The sequence below is a fragment of the Triturus cristatus genome, chromosome 2_1, assembly GCF_964204655.1.
Source record: "Triturus cristatus chromosome 2_1, aTriCri1.1, whole genome shotgun sequence".
Taxonomy (NCBI): domain Eukaryota; kingdom Metazoa; phylum Chordata; class Amphibia; order Caudata; family Salamandridae; genus Triturus; species Triturus cristatus.
In genome coordinates this window covers 777,371,937-777,391,642 of record NC_140581.1, presented here as the reverse complement: position 1 = coordinate 777,391,642, position 19,706 = coordinate 777,371,937, and the positions used below count along the sequence as shown (strand labels likewise).

Sequence of the window (19,706 nt, the reverse complement as noted above, 5' to 3'; positions counted from 1 at the left end):
TCTGCCACTAGAGGGCAGAATGTTCTGACAAATTAAACAAATGCCCCTTGGAGTTCGAGGGGTTTTAAATCCCCTCAGGCTCCGAGAGGCCTTTGTGAAAACAACATTGCAATGTTGCTTTACGGGCCTTTACCGGCCCGTAGAAGCACGGAGCACTCCATTGTCTTCAATGGAGTGCTCCACATTCCAATGTTCTAATATACTTTAACTCCAAAGTCATATTAACAATCCCTTGCTAATTGAGTCACAAACGTTTGGCGCCTAATCCAGAAATTTAATAAGATGCGATTTACAGAAAAAACTATTGGATCAGACATATCAGTCTTTAAGATTCTATAAGCAACCCAATATTGTCTGATCTCTAAATTCAAGTGTATTGGAAATATCCATCTACTGCGGATTAGATGAGAATCAGTGCAGAAGAACAAAATAAGTTCCTCGGATTCTTGTACTAAGCCATATGCAGGGCATATTACTGATGCTAAATCAATGGCCTGGTGTCTAGAAATCCTTAAGAATAGGCAATACAGTCGAAACCTAACAAACAGACTTTTTTCTAAGGGGGGAGAGATCAGATCCAAAAAAAGGTTCTAACTTGGGACAAAGCTTAAAACATGAAAACTGAGTGTTAATCAGCCAGCAGAAGTGGCCCACAGCTGCAGCTAGTACATTATAGATTTAAGCAAAGCCACATCCCTAATTCTCTTGATCCCTAAATCAAAAAAATAATGGGGTTATGAGAGTGGTAACTGGAAGAGAGACAAGGGATCCAACAAAGATGTTTTCACACACCTTCAATTTGATGGTATTAATGCAGCCCCAAATCTCGGCGCCATAAAGTGTGGAGCTTTGGGCTTTGGCACGGTAGAACTCTGATGCAGGGGTCAGCGGCCGTATCCATGACTGTTTATAAAATCTCAATATTGACTTGGACTTGTTCCATAAAGTAAGGGAGCTTTTGTCGAGGTGCTGCTCCCATCCGAGAGAGTCAGTCAGCCTTATCCCCAAATAGGCACTTGCCACACAATCTTTCGTCTAAATTGGGTTCAAACTCTTGAAAAGCTACAAATATAAGCAAGTTTTTTTAAACTTATTCCAGGTAAATATTTAACTGTTCAACTTCCTGTGCTAAAAACTAACATAGAAACTTTACTCAAGTATATTTCTACTTTTAACTCTCAACATCCTTATTAAAACACATTTTGCGACCACTTTGTTAACAGGGATGTGTGCAGGACAGTAAATTATAGAGGCAATTGTGATTGATGCCTGAGAGTTTTGAACCACTATTTAGAATCACCCACATTCGATCTTAGGTGCCACAATTACGGCTGCACATCACAATATTGAACCATAGCAACCACGTTTTTAGATTGCGTATGTGTAACATTCAAAAGCCAAATGTGTGACACTTTAAGTGACCCGATCTCACTAGTAAATCAGAGTATTGAAGATCAGAAATTAGCAATTTTTCCACATAACTAAAAGCTGAGTGCACATTTGTAAAGCGCACATTGTTGACATTTAAAAACATCCCCAAAATGCCAGAGCTGACAGTTTTTAACAAAACGCTCTATCCTGTCTGTCCATCACTTCAAGAAAGATTTGAAGAAAGCTATCTTTCTGAGACTGGAACAAAATACCTAGAAGTTACATAAATATTGGAGAAGGTGCACTAAATTTGAGCTTTCTCACTGGGATCAGAAGCTGTGCCCTACAGGTTGAAACTAAAGGGACATATTTACTAACGTTTCACGCAAGGCGGGTCAGCAAGCAAAGTTGTTGCGCTGGGTTGGGTGAAACAGAGAGAGCAGAAATGCACCATATCAAATAATTTATGGCGCAATCTGCTTCCTGTTTGTGCTGGTGCACTTGAGCCTGCCTAGCGCCAGTGCAGATGCCCTTGCACCATTCTGCAAGGGTGCCTGCATTTCAAGCAGGATTGTTTTTGTGCACAGATACTGTCCTTAAAGGTATTTTAATTCTTCTATGTTTAACGAAGAATGCATCACACATAGAAAAAGGAAGTAGCAGAATAAATAAATGTATTTCTCCTCATTAAGGCTAGGTCTGGAAGGGGGCACGATTGTGGTGCAATCTCAGATTTAATGATCTTAGTTAATCTGGAATTGCATCAAAATTCATGGAGGGATGCATGCAAACGCCTATGTTCCAACCACAGAATGCCTCCCTGATGCAAATTAACGTACGCAGCGTTATGTGCTGCCGCGGGTTACTTTGTATTTACTAAACCACACAAAGCCACATAAATCCCAGGTAAGGAGTTGTGTTGCCTTGTGACAACTTGCGTCATGCAAGGGCAATGTAAGTCTTTAGTAAATCATAGAGTACGTTGTATGAGTAAACCAAAATTACTGTTTGTATTTTATTAAAGCTACAATGCTTTGTTCATGTTCTCATGAAAGGAACCAATCAGTACCAACTTAACTACAGCCTAAAAAGAGTCCCAAAGACAGCCTATTGTTTCTATATAAAGTATATTACTATGGTCTGTTGAAAAGGTAGTGATCTTTGGAGTGTCTTGGTCACCCTATTCTACCCTTCAGACGACTTCCCTTTGCAGTCACTCACTATGTTAGACACTTGGGCTATTTTTCTCCCCACATCTTTCTAAAATTCTCCATATGCATATCTCATACATTAATTCCTTCCTCTTCATCACTCTTTTCACTCTGTGTTTCTGCATGTGCTTCCTTGTGTCACCTGCTTCAACTTGTTTATTTCACACACACGCACACACGCACACACACACACACACACACACACACACACACACACACACACACACACACACACACACACACACACACACTCTCTCTCTCTCTAATTATCTGTAAACTCAGAATTTACTTTGTTGCTATCAATATTGGGATAACTGTGTAACTTTTTCAAATACTTTCAAGGATTTTGGTAATTCAATGTGAACACCACTCGTTGTGCTCTGTAGAGAGCACACCAGGGATTGGATGCCAACACAAACTTCGCCAACAACATGAGCAATGTCGCTGCTTGGATGAAAAACAACTGCCTCCAGCTCAACAAGGACAAAACAAAGTCCTAATCTTCAGCAACAACCACTTCCCCTGGGACGCCTCTTGGTGGTCCTCCAAACTTGGTCCCCCACCCACCCCTGCAGACCATGCCTAGTACCTCAGGATCATCCTGTACACAAAACTCTCCATGAGCAGACAGATCAATGCCATCTCCTAATCATGCTTACACATCCTGCGAATGCTATGCAAGATTTTCAAGTGGATCCCACTGAACACTCAGGCTCATATCACAAGTAGATTTGATTACGGAAACGCTCTCAATGTCAGAATCCCTGCCCATGTCCTATGTCAACTTCAAACCATCCACAATGCTGCCACCTGACTCATCCTGAACAGTAGCAGCCCCTGGTCGGAGTGTTGTGGGGTGGTGGGGGGGGGGGGCGGGGTAGGGGCAGGGCGGGGTGTAGTAAACTCCGGCTCACGACCGACCAGAGTAATGTAAATAAATAAATAATTAAAATGAATTTCATTTTGCACGCTGCATTGACATTTGGCGTTTCAGTGCGCCCAATGATATTTGTTTTATTTATTTATTTACATTACTCCGGTCGGCCGTGAGCCTGAGTTTACTACCCCCCCACCCTGCCCCTGCCCTTCCCACACCCTGCACCCCCGCCCCGCAACACTCCCACCACAGGCCGCTACTGATCCTGAACATCCTGTGAAATAACCTCAACTCTTCACTCCTCAACAATCTCCACTGGCTCCCAGTCCAGGAAAGATGTAACTTTAAGGTACTCAGCCCACGCCCTACTAACTCTCCCCAACACCGGTCCTGCTTAGCTCAACCATTGCATCAACTTCTACCAACCCACCAGAAACCTTTGATCTGCGTCCCAAGCAAGAGTACACTTCCCTTACATCAAGAAGACCAAAAGGGGATGATGCGCCTTTGCATACCTTGCAGCGAAGACCTGGAATGACCTCCTGATACATCTCAGAACTTACCCCTCCCACATTGACTTCCAAAGGAAGCTAAAGACATGGCTCTTCCAGACAAAATGGGTACAATCTACTCCTCCCCCATCAGGTCTGCCATACTCAGTGCCTAGATACTCTCATTGGCGATTAGCCGCACTCTACAAATTCACATAATATAACAACATAATATAGTCTTAACACCTTCATGACCCATGGACAGGCACTGTGAGAAACTGAAACTGAGTTCAACCTCAAATCCCCATCATGCCCACTATCCTGTTTTTGCAGTTGACATTCTAAGTGTGGTTGGTATAGCCAGATGTTGGTCCCATGATCACTGTGATCACTCAAGCTATACCTCACTGACAAGACCTACATAAGTTGAAAATGGTCTGGGGTTGCTTGTGTTCCCATCTGAAGGGGACCTGGACTGGCAGTTTGGGGGGACAGTTAATTTTAGAGCACGGCTGTTACTATTGGAGAGGACTGAGACTGATTTGCATAAAGTATGTCTCTATTTAGAATGGCACTGTGGACAAAAAACAGTGGTCTGTAATGCTGCCCCTAATGATTGCCAGTGGCTGAGATTAATATGAGCATTCCTTCCATCGCCTTGTTGTTTTTGTAGTTGATGCCCTAAGTGTGACGGATATGCCCAGAAGGACACAAGCTATACCTCACTGACAAGACCTAAGTAGAAACTGATCTGGGGTTGCTTGTATTTCCATTGGGAGGGTGCCTGGCCTGTCAGTTTGAGCTGGACTATTCCTATTGGAGAAGGACCAAGACTCATTTGCACAAGGTGGGTTTATGTCTAGAATGGCACAATGGGCAAAACATTATGGTCTGGAATGTCGCACAACTGATCACCGGAGGCAGAGATTAATTCAAGTATTTCTTTAATCACCTTTTTGCTTTTGATCTTCTACATGTGGCAGCCCGGATGGGGAGGTGAGGCAAACTGCAGTGGTTTTTCAGGGTTGGTAAGGTGCCAGGAAGCTGTCTGGGCAGGAAAGTGCTCATGATAGTCATAAGTGCTGCAATGAATGACAAACCATGCTGTACAGAGGGTTTTGACGTGGGGAAGGCAGTCTGTTAAATTGTAATAAACAAGCTGGGCTCAGAGGTGATGTCCATGGCTACTATAGTTACCTTTTCTCTGAGCCCAGCTCACACTACCTTGGGCACATGTAAGTACTCAATCAGTACTGGATGTATACACATGCAGCAACCGTGTATACAACAAAATGCCTCAAGCAATGCACCAGGAGAGCTAAATACAATGTGTGGCAATGCTTTTCGATGTGGTGATCCAGGAACACACATTACAATGCAATAGTCTAACCCAGGATGCTTGTCACTTGGTAGGGTTGGTTAACCCTTAGCTGCTTGCAGACTGAGACAGTCTTTACACTATGAAACAAGCCTCTACTGGAATCCCTTTCCCTCAATCTAAAAATTGTGACAAACCTGAGAGACATCAAAATAGCCTTAAAACACCAGGTCCTTCAATTTGAAGAATCCCCCAGAGTGCATCATGTTCACCCACTGTCCTCTGGCGCATCATTACCAGAATAGCTCCTATAATAATCTTGACATCATTCCATATATTCTTTACCAAATTGTGCTTTCCTGTTACCATGCATCACTAGTTACTTTGTGTTATTTAAAAAATTCTCTGTTAGATCTTTCAAGCAGCTTTGAGTCATGTTTGCCACATGCAATCTTGGAGATCTTAACCCATACTTCATATATGAAAAGTAAGGATGCGATTTTTGGAAATGTTTGTTAAAAGATTGGATTTTCTCAACCAAAAAACGGCTTTAGGTGGGGTAGGTCCAGCTAGTACTCAGCAGTAGTAATAATAAACACAAGCATTGACAAAGCCATTAGGTCTCGGCTTTACAAGGCAGAGCTAATCGTTTGGTCCTTAGTTCGTTCTTAAGCTTTATTCAACTTGTAAAAACACGTCATAAAAGCGTCACAATGTTACAGATAGTTCATTTAAACATTCAAGTTCATATTTAAAAACACATTTTTTAAAGCACTAAACAAATTTTATAAAGCAAAAAAATTATACATAAAATTATTTTTCGACTATGATCAAAGACTTGGTAGATATCCAAAAGTTAAAAACTAAATCATATTTGATTAATTCACTATGTTTCCCATAACATTCAAAGCATCTCTAAGGTGGTCAACAGAAAAGAGGAACATGGCTATCCTAAAACAAATTGGTCAGATCACACAGGTATTTAAAAGCCTGCCGATAATTAATAATTCTTTCAGCTAAAAAAAGAGGTCTAAGATAAAACTTCCTGGGGCTGAATAAAACCTGCAGAAAAAGATAACATGTTGGGCGGACTGGACAGACCGCTTATCACACGGGCATTTCTGCATAATCATACCCCATCCCTCTTTTCGTGGGAATGCGATTTTGTGATGAAAGATTAAAAGGTGGAACTGTGTCAAAAGATGCCTATGGTGGGTGTTTTTAATTAGGGTAAGGTAAACTTACATCCAGTCCCCTCATTTAGGTTCATGTAGTGTCCTACCAAGACCTTGTTCTTGTCTATGTGGGTCCTTTATTCTCTGCATGCTTTGAGCACTAACTCCCTTAGGTCACTTTTGGAATAGGTAACAATATCCTCCAGGAATGACCAAAGGTCCCGTCCTTTCTGCCTGAGGTCTCATAGGGATTTTTTAAATAAAATGTAACCATGGGATTCTGTTTGCCTAGTCTAAGCCCATACAGTCTCTAATCAGGTCTCCGGTAAATTGGGACTGTGGTTTACTCCATATAGAGTGCCACAGCTGCAATGGTTTGCTTTCTAGGATATCAGAAAGATAATCAATGCTTAGCTCATAATAGACAATGGGGTCTGCAGTTGAGGATGGCACCTCCAACAGGCTTTATAAGAACCTATTTTCCTGTTTTTGCAGTGCACCGTTGTCCCTCATTCCCCAGATCCCTGCCCCGTAAGACGCTGTGGCGATGCTGAAAAGTTTCAACATCTCCGCAATGGGTTTAATGCCTAACTTGGAGGCAAACCTGCCCAGAGCTTCATTGTTCCTGTTGAGGTACTGATTGCTTTGTGGAGTTTCAATCTAGAACAGAGGAAATCTGGATCCCCAGATTACTAAAAACATAAGTGTTTTGTAGTTTCTTACCCTTGATGTAAAAGGAGCTTGGTTTGACCTGTGATCAACCACATTTCATGGTAAACATTTTGGTGACATTTATTTTCACCCTCTTTCCTGCCATATATTCTGTGAAGCAGAAAAGAAAGTATGTGGGAGCTCAAAATGACAGCAAGCTGCCCAGCATTTTAAGGACCCTCATAAAAAACATAAAAAGAGAAATGTTGAAAATAGATATTAAAAAAATATTTTAAAACATTTTTTTACAAAAAACTAATACATGTAAATATTTTTTTTAAATGTAAGAACATAAAAAAAGTTATAATTTTTTTTTAAAGTAGCAGCAAGATGGAGATGGAAACAGGGAGCACCATACAGTCATGGATGAGCAGAAGAGGGTAAATAATAGAAATTCTGTGTGGGTGCTAGATAATTAAAATAGTAATAAAGTAACAAATGAGTTAAAATGCATAAACAGACAGCGAACCAGGGACACAACAGAAACAAAGAAACACATATACTCCCATGAAGTGCTAAAAGGAAATGTTTTTAAAAATTACTCCCTCGAGCAGGGAAAAGAATACAGTTTATTCAATCAGAACATTGTGAGCCCGAAATGCTCCTCAGTGGGACAAACATAAGAATAGGAAGCAAAGCCATCCAACCGTTAGCAAGGGACTCACCTAAATCCCACTCTAAGGGGCATATTTACAAGGGCATTATTGCCACTTTAGCGGCATTTTTTGCCGCTGAAGCGGAGATAATTTCATCGCCCTATTAACAAGGCAGCGCTAACATACATTAGCGCATGTTAGCTGCCGTTTTTGTAACGTCACGCATCTTAGCAATATACATCGCTAATGAGATGCAAAGTAGGCGTGCCTTCCTGTAACACCATGACAAAAGGTCACAAACAGGACATCGCGTTATTTACAACGCAGCTCCGGAACCACGAAGCGATGATGAAAGCCGCGCTAACCGCAGTTTTTGTAGGATCCTAAACGCCTTGTCAAAACTTGCCTCAGGCATGTTTTGAATGGGAGGTGGATTGTTTGGTTACGTCCACACTCCCCTATTATCAAGCTTTTCATTAGCGTGTGAAATCATTGCTTGATTTCACATGCTAATGATGAATATTCCTGTCTATCGCAGGCTTGTACATCACCTGTGAGCAAGGCGTTGTAAATATGCCGCTAACACGGCGATGTAAACCAGCGATAGGCGGTGATATTCAAAATTGTGCTAAGCGTGATTTGCGATGTTGAACGGTTTAATGGTAAAAGGCCAGGATGCGCCCGCCAGTATGGCGGACACATCCTAATTGCACTGGTGGGATCGCCGCACGTCTGGCAGTCGGTCCCATCACAGTTATGGTGGCGGGCGGACTGATGTCCGCCTGCCATCATAATGAGCCCCTAAGTTCTCTACGGCATATACAAACCTAGAATGCAAAATATAATTAATACATTTTAGAAGACATAATAACTGACCGAAGGCTTCCAGTCTGATATACATATAATTGTATTGAATTGTAATTGCATTTATATAGCGCTTAGTACAGCGCTTTTTTGGTGAGTAGCACGAACCAATAAAGGATTAGTGGTGATGTGTATAGTGAAATATTAAAGTAATTTAAGTGGTGGATATGTTGGTCAGTTATTTGGATTGAGAAGGATAGTGGAGGGATAGAAGAGGGAAAAAGGTTTGCATATATAATGTGGCAACAACTGAATATCTAGAAATCAAACTGCAGAGTTCTATGTCTACCCATAGTTTAATCTGTGTTCTCCCCGCCTCTCTTCAGAGTCATCCGGTAATAATTTGGTGCACCTGTTTGACTGGTCTCCAGATCTTGCCTCGTCCCTTAGCCAGTTATATGACAGTCGCCGGGGCTGCGACTTGCCCATCACTGTGGTGGGGAAAGAGAGTGCATCACAGTCCGAGAAGCTTTGTGCCCACAGCCTCATCCTGTCACTGAACAGCGAGGCAGCGTCCTTTTTCAGTCAATGCGGAAACCCCTTGACGGTCCTAGTAGATGAGGAGTGCTTGCCCTACGTGGACTCGTTCATCAGGTAAGAACTATTCCTGTCCTTCAGGATGAAACGCTTCTTCCTTCCACATGCCCTCTTTTCAGGTTAAGAGTCCCAGAGTTAAACACAATTTGGCGAAGTTTGTGTTACCCAAACACTTTATGGCACCAAGAGGTACTGCATAACCTTATTTGACATATAGAGCACCACCACTTGGGGACCACAAAGAGACAACAAATGCTTTCTATACATAAACTAAAGAGAACTGCTAGGAAAAGTTTATGGGGTAGAATCAGACTCAAGTATAAATAAATAGAAGTATCTTATAATTGGCCATTCACTAAGTTACAAGATTAATGAAGAAAAGGCCACCTCCTTATACACTGTAAAAAGGTCATCCAAGGACACAATCAACACTGCCACAAAAGGGCAATGATGATCAAATATGTCTTCCCCCCGCCCCGTTAAAACAACCTATTATTTTAGGGCGCTTCTTGATGACTTCAAATTTTGTGAGACAAGAAAAAAGAGGGATAGATAGAAAAGTTGCAGCCAAGTCTTCTTAACTTCTCGGATCATAGCAGTATTCATTCCTGCTACTACAGAACTATCACATACGAAGGAGCTGTCCTATTTGAATTGCAATGTTCCTTTTTCATGGGGAGCAAAGCAATCCTGCACATGTATGTATGTATGTTTCTTTGCATGTAGATATGTTGTGGAATTTCTAAAGCACAAAAGTACCTGGCTACCAACTGAGCACTTTATAGGGCGTAAGCCTCTGTAGGGCTACATGGGAGGGAGGAGACACAGAGACTAAATTTTGCAGCAAAAAGAGGCTGCAGCATAATGCTGTATATTTTCTGATACTTTATTATTTTGAAATTTTTACATATGCTAACAGTCTGCAAAGATGTTGCCATATTAGTAGCAGTGTAACATACAAATTCAGCAGTGAGAAAGGTGATCAGTCAACCTTTGCAAAGGGCTGTCCACTTCGCAGAAACACAAGTCACATTTTTTAGTAACTTTTGATCCGTTTGAGCTACAAACTATTTATCAGTTAAAATCGTCAAATTATGCAGCAGGTAATGCGTTATGTGGCAAATATTGCAGAGCCATAATTGTATAGAAAACATTTGCAAACTAGGATGTTTTGCCATTAATGTTTAAACTGCTCTTGTGGAAAAAGGGAGAAGTGCTGATAACAGAAACACCATGGCTCAGAGACAAATTGCTTGTGATTCCACTTTTAAATGTATTTGGGACATTCTGTGATTGGAAAGGAATCCCACTTTATGAATGTATTTTACTGTCAATAACTCATATTAAACCTTAAATAAACGTGTGCTCATTGGTTGAATTAAATAACGTAATAAGCTGTAACTGGGTAGTGAAATGCAAAACAAACGCTAAAAATTAGAATGTTTTGCTCTTTCTGACCACAACTCTGACTCCGCCCATTGACCCAATCCTCGGGTTATTCTCACCCCCTGATCTCCACCCACAGTTCCCCTAGTTATTTTCCCCCACTTCGACCACTGGACTTACCTCATAAATATTAATGGGGTAGATCTATTTGCGATCCACTGGGAATCACAAAATGTATCAAAGACACATTTGTACATGGGTGTTTGCAATTACCAAATAGCAAATCACAAACATTCTCTATTTAGTATTCGCAAACCAAACCCTACATACCATATATTAGGCCCTTACCCTGGTGTTATCCTTCTTATATTATTAAAAAGGTAGACAGAGGCCATGGCGTAGAGGGCCTTGTAATCTTGATGTTTACTGAAGCTTGCAGGGGGAGCCAGTGTAGATTCTTTAGTGATCTGGTTGGATTTCTTGAAGAGCAAGGTTGCTGCAGAAAGTTTGTCTTTTAGAGGAGCGAGGATGGTCTCTGGGATGTTGTTGAGCAGAGCGTTGCCTCTGTCAAGGTAGGGAAGGACTTGTGCATGAAATGTCATTCTGAATTCTTCTGCTATGAGAAAAGGTTTTATTGTCTCAGGAGAGAGAGTTGGAAGCAGGCTGTTTTGTTTTTCTCAACAATGTGTTCTTTGAGTGAGAGGTTCGAGTAGAGGGTGAATCATAGGGATGTGACCTGTTTTGTCACATGTGGTGTGGAGCCCGTTAGGTTTAAGTTGGAAAGCCATGATTGAATAAGTGAATTTTGTTTTTGGTAAACAAGAGGAATTCAGTCATGTTGGGCTTTAGCATCACATGGTTTGTTGGCATCCAGGTTTGGATGTGTTGGAGGCAGGCTTTTGTGTCTCTGTATGTTGTTCGTTGAGGAGATTTTGAGATAGAGTTGATGTCATTAGCATACCGGTGGATCTTGATGTTGCTCTCTGCAAGGATGACTCCAAAGGAGTTCCAAATGAAAGGTGAAAATGATTGGTTACAGGCTGGCAAACAGGGGGACTCTGCAGATGGCGCGGGACAGTCCAGGATCTGAAAGTTTCTATCTGATAAAGTTTTGTTTGTATATGAATGTCTTTATTGATATTCTGGAGAGTTTGATTTGGATTGCATTCAGTCTTTGCCTATGAACATCTTAGCTCCTCACAGACAGAACTGCAGACTACTTAAAACAAATGAAGTCTCAGTCCACAGTGTTGATAAATGCTGGCATATTTTCACTGTGCCGTTGGGATGAGCTGTCAGAGGCATGGCTAGTCTCTAGGTATCATTGCTGAGGTAGAACATTGTAATATTGTGCCAGTAAATCCCAGCCTAATTTTCAGGATGTAGATCAATGCAGGATGGTTGGCAATGTTGACAAAGTTAAACAAAAGACCTGTAGCTTTACACAGCAGTTAAAAATTGTCCCCACTGTTGTCCGGATTAGCCATTGAGCTGGCTCTGCTTGAAAGCAATCCTCAATCCTAACCTAACTGCAAGTCCCATTCCCCGCCCCCTGCCCGTGTATGGTGCCCTGCCACATTACCCCTTCAACTTTCCCCACAAAGCCACCCGTCTACATTCCAACAGCTAAGCATTCGGGCCACACACTCATCACAATTTCCTAGAACACCAGCTTCCCCCACACAACACTCAGTTGCCACTCCCTCCCTGTGCCCTTTCCCCGGCTATGCGGTCTTCCGGCCAAATTATGTCTCCATGCTTCACCTGCAGGACATCCTGCAACTCGAAAATAACCTACTTCTGCATGCCAGGAAACTTAGGTTTGGTGATTTAGGACAACTTTGCCTGACTGCTCCAAAGCATTTTCCATAAATTCAGCCAACTCTACAAGCTAAATTACAATCTTCACCTCCTACATCCACACCATCAAATGGCAGCATTGCAGGAAATTTCACAAAATTGTGTTTTCAGCAAAGAATCTGCATCTTTGAAATTTAACATGTCTATACTTCTCCATTGTCCCTATAGGTATCTCTACACCAGAAGCATTGAAATCACTCTGTCTTCGGTCAAGTGTTTCCACAAAATAGCCTCTGACTACAAAGCGACCAAACTGTTGCAGTTCTGTGCCCAGCTCTTCTCTCTTGTCATTCCAGAAGACCCCACGTTCCATGCCCAGCTGGATCTATACAACTACGCCCTTGCTAGTCAAAACCCCGAGCTAGCAGAGCTCTGTCTGCAGTTCCTTGCCTGGAACTGTGAGGCATTCACTGAATCCGAGGCCTGGTTGGATCTCAGCAGTGAACAGCTCGGAGCACTGCTTGTGAGGTCCGATGTAGTGGTGCAGGATGAGCTCTCCCTGCTTAGAGCACTGGAAAGGTGGAAGGCATTACACCACCTCGATCAACATCTGATTGAAAAGATTCTCTTCCTCATGATACAACCTGAGGACCTTTTTCAGCTTCAGTTCAACTTGTCATTTTTCAGTGATTTTGAGGCCCTTTTCCACGAGGCCCTAAATTTCCATACGGTCTCATTCCAAACCATGGCACAACATGTGAACCTGACCAAGGCCCCTTTCATCCCCAGGATCTATACCTCTCCTGGTTGGACGTTCCAGATCAACAGCAAAGACTATGACTCTTACTTCGGGGTGTATCAAACATTCAAGACCCCCACTCACCCCAGCTTCCTCTTTAGGTCACAGCTTATGTCTTGGAATGGTGGCTTTCACCCTACCAGTCACAGCTGCATAAACTATGGCATTAACTGCCCTGAGGGCTCATTTCCTCTTCTGAGTCTCACCAATACCTATCCCACAGACCCCTCCATAAGGTATGAGAATAAAGCTCTCATGCGTTGCCAGGGTGATGTCATTACTGAAGTCCAGGACTTCAAGGACAGACTGGTCGTGGTGCCCAATGGGGAAAATGGCTCCATCTTCCCCTGTCCGTCTGGCTATTCCCAGTTCATACTGGTTAACCGTCCTATGTACACAGCCCTACCAGACCCTATTGTATAGGAGCAACCGCTGGGCAGCCTTAAGATGAATGCCTACTACTTATGAGATAGAGCCATAATGATGAGTTGCGTTAGTCAATGCGTAATAAAGTAGAGGCATGAAAATTCATGCTCCTGATAGCAGCCATCTATAGGACTAAGGAAATAATGAGTCCTTCTTTTAAAATTATACAAGTCTTAGGGATAAATTAATTCTTTTTTTCTCAGGGAGAGGGAAGAAATGAAGGGGCTTATGTTTAGTGTGAAGAAAGGTGTGTATGAATAAAGAATTTCATAGTAAGTTTATTATAGAGGCGTGTGCTATATATAGGCATGGGTACTTGCAAACATTTCCCCAGGGACCACAAAGTATGGTCTGTTGTGTGCCCGAGGGCTTCACTGATGGTAGCGGGGTAGTGGGTGTGGTGAGCGTTGGGGAAGCAAAGCATGTACATGGTGTGGTCAGTGAGTCATGGAGTTATTTTGAGGGTTTAATTCCATACTGCCTTCTAAATAATGCCCTAGTCGCAATAAGAGTAAAAGAGTTGACACTACGTCAACACGGTATCTGAATCGCTAACCCTCTACCAGCCTTCTTTACATGCTATCATTACCTCGGGAAAGTCAAGTTTAAAAAAGAAGTGATTTCATTATTGAATTGGAATGAAATAGAAATGCATGATGTGAAAGCAAAAGACCTACAATCAAATCTGGCTTCCTTACTTGACCAAATTGTGCAATCCTAGACAATTGTTTTATTTCACGTTGCCCCCTTTTTCTTCATCTCACATGTAAGAGCACCTTGAAATATTTGTTTCCAGTATATACAATGTACAAACCCTTCTATTGTAATTGATTTAATAAACGATATTGTTGTCAATGTATAATAAAAACCCAGGCTACTCAAATGGTTAGACATGTCAACTGACTTGCCTCTTAGTTCACTATTGGCATTGTTTTCAGGGTGGTAGGAGGCATGAATGTTTCTATGTTCTTTTTTTTAAACTATCACTTTAAAAAATATACTTCTCAATGCACTGATATAATCTGCGTACTAAAGGTGAAATACTTCTGCATGGTAATGAATAAACATTTTGAATTTTGAAGAGAATTTGTCATTTTTATACATGTTTGTTGCAAGATGTCTCAAATGAATGTGTTCCTAAAGTTAAGTTTGCTTCTTTTCTCTTACTTCAGTTATCTTGTAAATAATCGCTGGCCCGTTTACTTAACATCTTTCTGGAAGTTAGTGCTTTCTTAAGTAAACAGCAGCCCAGTGCGGTCATTCAGTAGGGGTCTCATGTGAAGGTCACGAAGGCCTCATGCGTCCCCAGCCGTACTTTGATTATCACTGCTATAGGAAAAGACCTAGGAGGAGTATTATTGTTAGTGTGACCAGATTTTGATAAGGAAAGATTGGGACAGACCAGACATAAAAGTAGGACTAAAACCTTTAGCCTTACCTTTATGTCTGGCCTGTCCCAATTTTGCATAGCCTTGTAAATGTGTACACACACACACACACATGTGTGCATGTATATATATGTATATGTGTATGTGTGTGTATAGTTAGGCTCAGGTGTCACTCATAAAAAACCAGAGCAATTCAACCGTAACTGTATTGGTGAGTGTGTGCTTGTGTCAGTGACTGTATGGGTGAGTGAGTACACATTAGTATATGAATGAGTGTGTGTGTGTGTAAATGTATGAGTGAGTAAGTGGTGTGATTGACTGGGTGAGTGAGTAGGTATGTGAGTAACTCTATGGGTGACTGACTCAGTGTGTGAGTGGTTGAATGGGTATGTGAGTGGATATGTCAGTGGCTGTATTAGTGAGTGAGTGGGTGTATAAGTGGCTGTATGATTAAGTGAGCGGATGTGTGTGCTGATCTATGAATCAGTGAGTGACTGTGTAAGTACTGGTATGTGTGTGTGAATGGGTTAGAGAATGGTAGTGTGGTAGTTGGAGTGGGTGTATGAAAGGTTATATGGGGGTGTGAGTGGGAACATCAGAGATTCTGAGGATAATGTCATCAGTGATGTCATTTGAGATGTCATCAGTGACGTCACTGACCATGTCATGAGTGATGTAATATGTGAGGTCATAAGCAGTGCATTAAGGGGTGCAAGTTATAGTTAGCTCACAAACTATAAAGGCTGAATTTCTTTAGTTTTGTATGAGTGATGCCTGAGCCTAACTATGAGGTCCCTGTAACCTTTGTTTTATGTCAGTGAATTTCTAATTTTTTTTATTCCACTTCCTAACTACAGCATCCATGTAACCTTTATTTTTTAAGTATATATATATATATATATATATATATATATATATATATATATATATATATATATATATATATATATCAAGAGAAAAGCACCAGACTTGGGAGGCCACACACCTTGCTGAATGATTTATTCCTGCAGGGCAGCATTGCACATCGACTGTAAACGCACAAAGTTCATCTCGTCAATTTGTATCACCTTACGCGTTATCAAAGGCGCAACACGGAGCCTTGCTGTTCTTGCCAAAAGGGATTACTACGGTCCTGCCACCTCTGTGTAACCTACGAAGACCTACCAAGGTATCTTGAACTATTTCAATGTGAAACAGCAGCCGGTAAGAAAAGGATTTCCCTAACATTACGAACTCTAATTACCAGCATGCAATGCGCAACCACGCCCAGAGGGAAAGATTCAAAAAAGCTGTTAATTAGATGACCAGGATTCTGCTGTCCACCATCGTCAAAGACCTGTGAACAAGGGCGCCGTGACGCCTGAAACGCGTATGGTGATACAAATTGACGAGATGAACTTTGTGCGTTTACAGTCAATGTGCAATGCTGCCCTGCAGGAATAAATCATTCAGCAAGGTGTGTGGCCTCCCAAGTCTGGTGCTTTTCTCTTGATATATATATATATATATATATATATATATATATATATATATATATATATATGAAGAAAGGTTACCCCTGGGGTGGAGGCACACTCAGGTCCGCACAGGTCCAGCAAGACACAACCCCTCAAATCTGCTGCCGACGCGTTTCGGGCAACCGCCCTTCTTCTTGGGCAGCCTTCGATTCAAAATTGATGACGTGCAGACAACCAGCGTTTTCCCTCTTTTATTTCTGTGACTCTAAAATAGATAATTTCAAAGCATTATGGGGCTGGAAGTTCTATAGTCAATCAACCCCAAATGGGGTGCAGTCATCAATCACCATGTAGAATTTAAAACATTGTGCTGGGGAAAAAAGTCATGCGGTAATGCAAATGCAATTCAAGGCATCTCCCGCTCAACGCTGCCGCTTGAATTCCTGGCGGCCGCGGACCCCCAATGTTATTGGAGTGGTGCCATCCGTGACCGGGGCCGGTCACTTGAATTTTGAAGAAAGGTTACCTCTGGGGTGGAGGCATACTCAGGATCGCACAGGTCCAGCAAGACACAACCCCTCAAATCTGCTGCTGACGCGTTTCGGGCAACCGTGTCCAGTCTTTGTCACATTTTAGATAGACAGTGTAATGTCCAGATGTGGTGGAAGGACCATCATGGAAATTGCTACAAAAGTCCTTCCTGATATTGATAGTTGTGCTGCTACAAATTGCTTTATTAAAGTATCCAATTTTCTTCCGTCAGCTGTACAACGTTGCATCATTAAAATTGTGTATTTTCCATATTTTGTTAAGAATAATGTGGATAACATTTCTGATTTACATTGGCTACACTCCATGTTTTGGATTGCACCTTTAACTAATTTATTGAAAGACACTGATTTACAGTCTGGTAATGTTAAATACAGAAATCTCTCAGTGTCTACATTGGTGCTACATGTATACATGCAATTTTCACAATAATGTTCCCATTTGTAAGAAAGGCCAAAAATATTTTCTATTTCTACACCTTCATTTTCAAAAATGGTAAGCAAATACATTAAAAATTCCTGAGCATCTTGTTGAATATTTTGTGTAAATTGTGTAGAACCAGAACACACATCCAAAAGACTACGAACATCTTAAACAGATTGTATTTTAATTCTATCTGTTGTCAATTTTTCATAAACAGAATGCAACAGAGAACAAAATCTTTTTAGCCGATTCTCCATAATTTGCTCTTGCAAACCTTCAAGATAAAAAACAACATTGACCACTACATTAGCATAGCAGTTGACACCAGAACTATTTTCAAACTGATAACCAACAATCTCTCCAACAGTGTCCAATTTCTTTTTACCTTCAATCACAACATTGTCTTGTTCTTTTCTTTTCTTGACACCTTCAGAACAGATATTCTCTAACCTTCTTTTTCGACCAACCACACGCTTTTCAAATACAGGATATTGACCTAAATTTGGAGCATACACCCTTCTTAACCTATTATACTCTTTTACACAGTTTGCATCTGCCGTAGCCTTTGTCTCCTCAAAATCAGAAACAAACCAGATCATCTTCTGACTTGCGACAGAGCAACATATGCCATACCCTCTTTAAATACGGTAGATCCAATGTTCACCAATGCACTGTCTACACTTAATCTTTGAGATTTATGAATAGTCACTGCATATGCTAGAGAGAATGGAAATTGTTTCCTATGGACATATATATCTTTAACAAGCAATAAACGAACTGAAAAACGACCAATTTCTTTAACTTCATCAATCTGATCAAATTTAATTTTTAAAAATGCAATTCCTTCTTTTTTCTGATAATTCACAAAATCCACCACTTTGCCCATTGCACCATTAACTAAACCTTTCTCTACATCCAAATTACGCCTTAAAATTACCCGACAGTTTACACACGCATATAGTGTCTTTTCTAAACCAGCAGTTTTAGATATTTTTTTTACTAAACGATCCAGTTTTGATCTCAACTTTCCCGTCAAAATAATAGTGATTCCTTCATGCAGTATTTTATCGATGGCTTCCATTTTTACAATTTCTTCATTTTCCAGTTTCAATAGTTCTTCGTTGAATATTGAACACTCACGCAGTATTGGCATTAAGCAAATCACTGACTTATTTTTAGCAATTTCCACGTACACTTTTGCAGGAACTGTATTTTCATTTGGAAAGACATTCCAAAGTAATCGACTCTCCAAAGCTTCTTTCCCTTGTTTTGAAAGAATTTCAATTCTTATATCTTGAAGAATACTTCCATATTCAGCATCATTTGCCTGTCGCATATTTGTTGTCAGTTCTTTGTATTCAAAATTACTCCAAATGTTCACATTACCAACACTGCCAAGAGACTTTCTGGTATCTTCATGGGCAATTGTTTTAAATCCCGGTTGTCCTTTTACCGGAGTCAGTTGCAGTAGATCTCCAAAAACTATGATGTGTTTTCCTCCAAATAACACGTCATACTCTGTTTTAAGAATTTGCTGCATTCTTAAATGCACAAAGGCAAGCGTCAAGTTTGAAACCATGCTCACCTCATCAATAATGAGAAGTTTCATTTTCTTCAGGACTCTTGAAACTTCACAACAAGCTTCTCCAGATAGCTTGTGGTATTTCAATTTGTTCTCATGCTCTACTGGTAGCATTAGTAAACGATGTAAAGTAATTCCTTTAATGTTCTGTGCTGCCAACCGAGTTGGAGCAGTGACAACACAAGACAAATGCGACTCAGTTGTTTTTTGCAGATAACTTGTAATTACTTTAATTTAGAAACTTTTTACTGTTCCAGCTTGACCACTCACATACATTCGGAAAGGTTGAAATGATGTACATGAGCACCCTTTCTTTTCATGAAGTAATCCATGGCCAATCTGCTCTTTCACTTGCTGATATATTTGTTTCTGTTCAACATTTAGTTGCTCTTCCAAGTTTCCTAACTGTATTGCATCTTCTTGTGCTTGATACATTGCTGTTTCCATCTCATTCATTGCAATCGCTGCTTCCTTTTCAACAATTGGTTGTCCTAGTGGATCTTGACTCAGTGCAGCAGAACTTTGACTGTCTTGAGAACTGTCTCTAGCAATCTCAGCTGCAATTATAGCTTCTTGATCAATTTCATCATTCAACATTTTGACATAATTTGTGAAAGCACTGCATTGTATGCTATCTTTACAAGCATTAAATGAATCTTCATAGCTGGGAAAATCTCCAAGTAATTCCAGTTCTGAACGCCATGGTTTGAACATTTGCAAAAGGGCTATATAGTAAAATTCCCTT

The 19,706-nt window shown here is 41.0% G+C and overlaps 1 protein-coding gene across 1 annotated transcript in view; it reads left to right on the top strand.

The window, feature by feature from the left end:
* Positions 1 to 13,559, top strand: part of LOC146865864 (uncharacterized) — a 37,834-nt gene extending 24,275 nt beyond the window's left edge. The window contains exons 2-3 of the mRNA XM_085640202.1: positions 8,910 to 9,208; positions 12,566 to 13,559. Coding sequence (XP_085496328.1) covers positions 8,910 to 9,208; positions 12,566 to 13,559 — 1,293 coding nt within the window. The remainder of the gene's footprint in view (positions 1 to 8,909; positions 9,209 to 12,565) is intronic.
* The last annotated feature ends 6,147 nt before the right edge of the window (positions 13,560 to 19,706 follow it).